An 8516-nucleotide genomic window follows, 5' to 3' on the forward strand; every position below is an offset into this window, starting at 1 on the left:
CTCTCCCTTTCTCTTTCTCTCTCTTTATTTTCCCTTTCTTTTTTTTCTTTCTTTTTTCTTTCTTTCTTTCCCTCCCTCCCTTCCTTCTCTCTCTCTCTCTTTCTTTCTTTCTTCCTCTCTCTCTTTTTTTGACAAGGTCTCACTCTGTCACCCAGGCTGGAGTGCAGTGGCATAATCTCAACTCACTGCAACCTCTGCCTCTCAGGTTCAACCAATTCTCCCACCTCAGCCTCCCAGGTAGCTGAGACTGCAGGTGCGCACTACCACACTCAGCTAACTTTTTGTATTTTTAGTAGAGACGGGGTTTCACCATGTTGGCCAGGCTGGTCTGGATCTCCTGACCTCAGGTGATTCGCCGGCCTCAGCCTCCCAAAGTGCTGGCATTACAGGTGTAAGCCACCATACCTGGCCAATAATCTTATTTTTAATCAGCAGATTAGCAATCTTGATTTCATCTGAAACCTTATGTCTTCATTGCCATGAGTTGTAACATATTCCCAGTATCTGTGAATTAACATGTACATTTTTAGAAGACAATATTGTGCTTACCAAAACTCTACTAATTTTATCGCCTAAAAATGGTCCTGGCTTTCTTCAAGTTTACTGTCCACCCAAGAGATCTCTTATGAGACTCTCTTCCTACCAGTATAAGATTGCCAACACTCAATTGTCAAGAAAAAATCACCACTTTAATCACTTTATGACAAACATGAGGTTGCATCAAAATAATCCATGTCGATCTTTCTTCTGCGATGTATTACTAACTTACTACAAAGATACTCTCAAATGCCTAGAAAAATACTCTCTCCAATAATAAAGACAATTCCCCTAAGGTTTTCTCAGAATATCTCCAATAGCAGAATATCTTGTAAAAGTTCACAAAAGAATTTTGCAGTTGCTATTTCATGTTACTTAGTTTGAACAGGCATCACAGTTTAGCAACTGAATTTAATCCAGGACTTAGAACAGTTTGGCTTCATGACATAGAGAAATAGAAACCACCATATTCACTAAGATTCCGTTAAGGTGGGAGTGTGTACAACTATATATTCCTGGTCACTTATCACTATACTGCTCCATAAATATGCATAAGTAGGCAATGTCAAATTTTTGACAGTTAGCATTTCTGCATAATAATCAGCAATTAATGGCTGAAGTAAAAATCGCTCTAAAGCTGCCTCATGTATATGATTTTGTAGACTTTAGTGTCTATGTGCTGGTATAGTTGGATAAGAGATTTCTTCAAAGGCTTACTCTAGCAAGAAAACACATTTATTTTAGGAGCAAGACCCAAACAACAAAGAGCTCCTCCCGGCATACATTGGCATCCTTGGCACCCTTTGGTTCTACTGACAATTTGGAACCAGAAGCAGTGATGGGATCACATTAAATTAATAGCTTAATGTTCTTCAAATATTAAACTCACACTCTGGTATTGAGAACAGAATAGTTGGACATGGACTGATAATATGTGTACATATCAGCCTGCTATCAATCATCCAGTAAAGGTATGAAGGTGCTCTTTTATATATATATGGTTTAAGTTCTGGGGTACATGTGCAGAACATGCAGGTTTGTTACATGGGTATACACGTGCCATGGTGGTTTGCTGCAACCATCACCCTGTCATCTACATTAAGTATTTCTCCTAATGTTAGCCCTCCCCAGTCTCCCCACACCCTGCTATTCCTCCTTTTGCCTACCCACCCTCTGACAGGTCCTGGTGTGTGATGTTCCCCTCCCTGTGTCCATGTGTCCTCACTGTTCAACACCCACTTATGGGTGAGAACATGTGGTGTTCGATTTTCTGCTCTTGTGTCATCTTTGTGAGCTTGATGGTTTCCAGATTCATCCATTTCCCTCAAAGGACATGAACTCATCCTTTTTTATGGCTGCATAGTATTCCATGTTGTATATGTGCATATTTTCTTTATCTAGTCTATCACTGATGGGCATTTGGGTTGATTCAAAGTCTTTGCTATTGTAAGCAGTGCCACAATGAGCATAGGTGTGCATGTGTCTTTATAATAGAACAATTTTTAATCCTTTGAGTATATACCCAGTAATGGGATTGCTGGGTCAAATGGTATTTCTATTTCTAGATCCCTGAAGAATTGCCACACCACCTTCCACAATGGTTGCACTAATTTACACTCCCACCAAATGTAAAAGCATTCCTATTTCTCCACATCCTCTCCAGCATCTGTTGTCTCCAGATTTTTTAATGATCTTCATTCTAACTGGCATGAGATGGTATCTTAATGTGATTTTGATTTGCATTTTTCTAATGACCGGTGATGAGCATTTTTTCATACATTTGTTGGCTGCATAAATGTCTTTTTTTGAAAAGTGCCTGTTCATTTCTTTCACCCACTTTTTGATGAAGTTGTTTGGTTTTTTCTTGTAAATTTTCTTTAGTTCTTTGTAGATGCTGAATATTAGCCCTTTGTCAGATGGGTAGCTTGTGAAAATTTTCTCCCATTCTGTTTTTTGCTGGTTCACTCTAATGATTATTTCTTTTGCTGTGTGGAAGCTGTGGAGTTTAATTGGATTCCATTTGTGTATTTTGGCTTTTGTTGCCATTGTTTTTGGTGTTTTAGTCATGAAGTCCTTGCCTATGCCTATGTCCTGTACAGTATTGCTTAGGTTTTCTTCTGTGTTTTTATGGAGTTATGTCTTACGTTTAAATCTTTTTTTTTTTTTTTTTTTGCTGTTTCATAATTGCGATTTTATTTGTTGAGGATCAGTACAGACACTTCAATTTGTACACAATTCTTAACATATGTAACAAAAATCTAAAAAGTTATGTGGGTTGTAATTCTTTTTTAAAGTTATTCCAGTGACTTTCCAGCTTAAAATTTAGATGCAAATTTTCCTTAAGAGGCCATCAAGTACCTGTATCTTCACATGTTGATAAGCTGTTACATACGCCCCAATAATTCACGACTGAATAGCATGCACACTACATGTTCAAAGTTTTAATCATTCACAGCACAGTAAACAGGACTACCACACCAAAGATGGAAAACAGGACTACCACACCAAAGATGTTACAGAGTGCACACAATTCTGACAGGGAGAGCTATGATCTGAGTGGTTTTCTTTAGGAAACAATTCTACTAAAAAACAACATGGAAATATAAGTAATTTAAAATGTTCAAGACAGTAAATGCAGGACTGACTACATATCTCCATTTAACATGCTTTGTATTATAGAATATAAAAACTAACCCCCCATCTATGGAATGTTAAGCTGACACCCGAGACAGACAAAGCCTCCTATAATTCAATATCCCACACTATTTTCTGGTTGTACCAAAAAATAAACAACCAGAAAATGATTTCACCGTTTAAAAAAAAGCATTTACACTTAAAAAATGGGATGAGGTGGGATTCCCTCCTTCCTAAAAATGTTTCTAGAGCTACTAAAAAACTTGCATTTACAAAATAGTTGATAAAAATATTCCTCTGGATTGTACAGGAAGGGAGACAGGGACCACTGATAAGACATGGTATATGGTATTAATCAGACTTAGCTTCTTTCTCTCCTGCTTCATCAGAGGCTGGACTCTCCTCTGTGGAAAGCCCATCTGTGTGAAGGCTTGCAAGACGAGCTACATGATACGGGTGGTTGAGCTGAGACACAGTGTCTCTGGGAGGAAAGAATTCAAGAATTGAGAGATGAAAGAAGGCAGAAGGAGAGGTTAGTTAAAGTATAATCAGAAAGATGTATGGTCCTGAGGCAGAATGTGAATAGATAAATCAATATAGCTCTGAGAAAGAATTTTGAGTACAGAAATCTTTGTTAATCTTTAGTATAACTATTATCTTTGTGGAATTACTGATTGTATACCTGTCCTCTATATTGTGATTGAAATGTGATTTATTGACTTGTTTTTCTCCTTGAAAATAGTATATAAACTGAGCATTTGGAAAATAAAGTTGTTGGTGAAGCATTGACTTCTCAACCCTCCTGACCCCGCTTTGTCTCCTTCTTTTTCTTCCTGCACACCCCTCATTCAGGGTCGGAAACCTCTTGCTGGTCAATAGTTCCCGGCACTCCTCAGTTTTCATTTCCCCATTTTCTGCAGGTAAATCTTTAGTTTCTTGGTTAGCCACTTCAGTCTGTTTTCCCTTTGCTCCCCTTTTCCCTTTTGTTTGCACTTTTTTGTCTGAAGATTTATCCTTTGCTGCTGCCTTTTTCAGCTTCGCTTCCACTTTTGCAGGAGGTCTCGCTGACAACTGCGTGGATCTCCTCTTGGCCTCTTCCTTGGCGGCCCCTTTTGCAGAGCTGACCTTCCTTTTAGGCATCCTGGTGGCAGGGAGGCACGTGCTGGGTGCCTGTGGGCGCTGGCACACTGAAAGCCTTTGCTATGTTTAAATCTTTAATCCATCTGAAGTTAATTTTTGTGTAAAGTGTAAGGAAGGGGTCCAGTTTCAGCTTTCTGTACATAGCTAGCCAGTTGTCCAAACACCATTTCTTAAACAAGAAATCCTTTCCCCATTGCTTGTTTTTGGCAGATTTGTCAAAGATCACATGGTTGTAGATGTGTGGCATTACTTCCAAGGCCTCTGTTCTGTTCCATTGGTCTATATCTCTGTTTTGGTACCAGTGCCATACTGTTTTGATTACTGTAGCCTTGTAGTATAGTTTGAACTCAGTTAGTGTGATGCCTCCAGCTCTGTTCTTTTTGCTTAGGATTCTCTTGGCTATGTGAGCTTTTTGTTTGTTTGTTTCATATGAAGTTTAAGGTCATTTTTTCCAGTTCTGTGAAGAAGGTCAATGGTAGCTTGCTGGGGATAGTGTTGAATCTATAAATTACTTTGGGCAGTATGGCCGTATTCACAATATTGATTCTTTATAACCATGAGCATGGAATGTTTTACCATCTGTTTGTGTCCTCTATTATTTCCTTGAGCAGTGGTTTGTAGTTATCCTTGAAGAGGTCCTTTACATCCTTTGTTAGTTGTATTCCTAGGTATTTTATTCTCTTCGTAGCAATTGTGAATGGGAGTTCACTCAGGATTATGCTCTCTGTCTGTTATTGGTGTGTAGGAAAGCTTATGATTTTTGCACATTGATTTTGTATCCTGAGACTTTGCTAAAGTTGCTTATCATCTTAAGGTGATTTGGGGCTGAGACAATGGGGTCTTCTAAATATGCAAGCATGTCGTCTGCAAATAGAGACAATTTGACTTCCTCCTTTCCTAATTGAATACCCTTTATTTTTTTTTCTTGCCGGATTGCCAAGGCTAGCACTTCCAATACCATGTTGAATAGGAGTGGTTAGAGAGGGCACACTTACCTAGTACCAGTTTTCAAAGGGAATGCTTCCAGTTTTTACCCATTCAGTATGATATTGGCTGTGGGTTTGTCATAAATAACTTTTATTATTTTGAGATACATTCCATTGATACCTAGTTTAATGAGAGTTTTTAGCATAAAGGCTGTTGAATTTTGTCAAAGGCCTTCTCTGCATCCATTGAAATGATCATGTGTTTTTTTTTTCCTTTGGTCCTGTTTATGTGATAGATTATGTTTATATATTTGTGTATGTTGAACCAGCCTTGCATCCCTGGGATGAAGCCTATTTGATCGTGATGGATAAGCTTTTTGATGTTCTGTTACATTTGTTTTGCCAGTATTTTATTGAAGATTTTGGCATCGATGTTCATCATGCATATTGTCCTGAAGTTTTCTTTTTTGTTGTGTCTCTTCCAGGTTTGGGTATCAGGATAATGTTGGTCTCATAAAATGAATTAGGGAGGATTCCCTCTTTTTGTATTGTTTGGAATAGTTCCTGAAGAAATGGTACCAGCTCAACTTCAGACCTTATTATTGGTCTATTCAGGGATTCAGCTTCTTCCTGGTTTAGTCTTGAGAGGGTGTAAGTGTCCAGGAATTTATCCATTTCTTCTAGATTTACTGGTTTATGTGCATTGAGTTGTTTGTGGTAATCTTTGATGGTAGTTTGTATTTCTTGAAATTGGTGGTGATATCCCCTTTGTTTTTTATTGCATTTACTCGATTCTTCTCTCTTTAGTTTGCTGGTCTTTGTTGGGGTGGAACCCACCAAGCCATTTCACTTGGCTCCCTGCCTTCAGCTCCCCCTCTTTCTGGGTAGTGGCAAGCTCTGTCTCGCAGGCACTCCAGGCACCAACCAAAACAGCCATCCAGATTTGCATTGCAACCTGCATCGCCTACTGGAATGGGCACTCATATCTGTACTAGTAACTCATGGCACTTGTTGGCCCGGTGGGGAATCTCCTGGTCTGTGGGTTGAAAAGACCATGAAGAAGTGCAGTATCTGAACCAGAGTGCCAGAGGGGAAAAGTCCCTGATGGCCTCCATTGGGAGAGAGGGGAGTCCTCCAGCCAGTTGCACTTTCTAGGTGAGGCAGTGTCCCACCCTGCCTCAGTTTGCCCTCCTTGGGCTACACCCACTGTCCAACCAGTCCCATTGAGATGAACCTGGTACCTCAGTTGGAAATGCAGAGATCACTCACCTTCTGCATCACTCTCACTGGTAACTGTGCTCTGGAGCTTTTCCTATTCAGCCATCTTGGTGGAAGTCCCCCAATTGAATGTTTTATAATCTTTGGGGTATACACCCAGTAATGGGATTGTTGGGTCAAATGGAATTTCTAGTTCCAGATCCTTGAAATATCATCACACTGTCTTCCACAATGGTTGAACTAATTTACACTCCCACCAACATTGTAAGAGAATTTTTATTTTTCCACATCCTCTCCAGCATCTGTTGTCTTTTGATTTTTCAATGATCACATTCTAACTGGCATGAGATGACATCTCAATGTGGTTTTGATTTGCATTTTTCTAATGACAAGTGATGATGAGCTTTTTTTCATATGTTTGTTGGCTGCATAAATGTTTTCTTTTGAGAAGTGTCTGTTCATATCCTTCACATGCTTTTTGATGGGGTTGTTTGCTTTTTTCTTGTAAATTTGTTTAAGTTCTTTGTAGATTCTGGATAGTAAGCTTTATAGGATTGCAGGTTTTCATTTCATAATTTGGCTTTGTTGGCATTTTGGTAAGCACAATTGGTTCCTGATATGACTGTTGAGAGTACCCAGCAGGGGACCATGTTGTACAGTACCTACAATCCTTTTCTGGCGTCGCATGGGAGCAAGGTGGAGTAACTCTTGGTTTACACACATACTTATGAAGTTTGCTATGATATCTTTCCCAGGTTAGGTTACCATAGATAGCAGAATAGACTATGCCTGAGTATGTTGCTTGGCAGGCATCGAAATACAAAGGATCCCTTATGGAAGGGTGGGACCTCAGTCCTGTTTAGAAGAGGACCTTCTTTTGACTCCATTCATATTTCAAACCAGGTCCCAGGCAGAGTCTTGGGGACATAACATACATAAGGTGGCTCATTGCCTGAGTTACAAACTGAATAAATTGTTCAATTGTAAGTATAAGCCCCTAGCTGAGTCCCTGTACACTTATAATATGTTTGATGCAACAAGGTCTTAACTACTGTATTCCCGATCCAAGTAGTCTGCAGGCAGTAAGTACATTCTTCTACCAGTTTCCCTTCCTTTTGTACAGATAATGAAGTTAACAATAGTAGAATAAAAATTAACATTTCTATACCACTACACAGGGGCAGAGTAGTATCCTTTTCTTGGACATAAGGGTTGGCAAAGATGACACCATAGTAATAGAATAGTTAACAATACTATGATAGCAATTAGACATGAAATTTCAGTCTACATTGAATTTTGATGACTTCTTAAGCTTCTTTCATGCGTTGACTGGTCAGCTTCCGGTGGTGTGACTAGAGCAGGGCTACCACCTTCATTGGCAGTTTGGTCTCATCTCAGGATCAGCTTGGTTGGGTGTTCAGGATGTTGTTCACTGGTTCACTTCTCCTGGGCTGCTGTGGGTTTTATGTGGCTATGATGAATCCAGGGCACAATGCCTGCAACATTAACAGTAGTCAGGGTCAACAAAACTACAATATGGGGCCCATTTCAAGTTGGCACTAAGGTAGTCGGGTTCCACTTTTTAACCTAAACTGAGTCTCCAGGTTTGAAGAGATGTACTGGGTCTCTTAGGCTGATTGATAGGTAATTTTTCTTGAATCCAGCCTTGTATTATTTCTTGCATAGTCATGCCTAAGGCCTGCATTTCATTTCTTAGGGTTAATTCTTCTAACTCTCTCATGTCCCCTTTAATTTGGGTGATGATTGGTGGTGGCTGGCCAAGCAAAATTTCATAGAGTGTATACCCCATCTGTTAGGTGGGAGCACACCTGATTCGGAGGAGGACCATGGGCAAGACCTGATCCCATCGTAGGTGGGTTTCCTGGCAGAATTTCTTTAATAGTTGTTTGAGCATTCAATTTATATGCTCAACTTTTCCAGGGCTCTGTGGGAGATAGGCAGTATGCAATTTCCAGTTTATTTTCAACAGCCATGTTAGGTCTTGGAAAATTTTGGCTACAAATTTTGAGCCATTGTCTGAGCCTATATTTGAGGGTAGCC

The 8516-nt window shown here is 39.6% G+C and overlaps 1 protein-coding gene across 1 annotated transcript; it reads right to left on the reverse strand.

Moving 5' to 3' along the window:
• Positions 1-3522: 3522 nt before the first annotated feature.
• On the reverse strand, positions 3523-4311 carry LOC135269083 (non-histone chromosomal protein HMG-14-like). Its single transcript, XM_064362776.1, has 3 exons — positions 4061-4311; position 3970; positions 3523-3570 (listed from the first exon to the last, which is right to left on the reverse strand). The coding sequence occupies exons 1-3, from the start codon at positions 4309-4311 to the stop codon at positions 3523-3525; spliced, it is 300 nt and encodes a 99-aa protein (XP_064218846.1).
• Positions 4312-8516: the final 4205 nt, after the last annotated feature.

This window comes from Aotus nancymaae, unplaced genomic scaffold (assembly GCF_030222135.1).
Source record: "Aotus nancymaae isolate 86718 unplaced genomic scaffold, 86718_ANA_hifiasm-v0.15.2.pri h1tg000049l, whole genome shotgun sequence".
Taxonomy (NCBI): Eukaryota; Metazoa; Chordata; class Mammalia; order Primates; family Aotidae; genus Aotus; species Aotus nancymaae.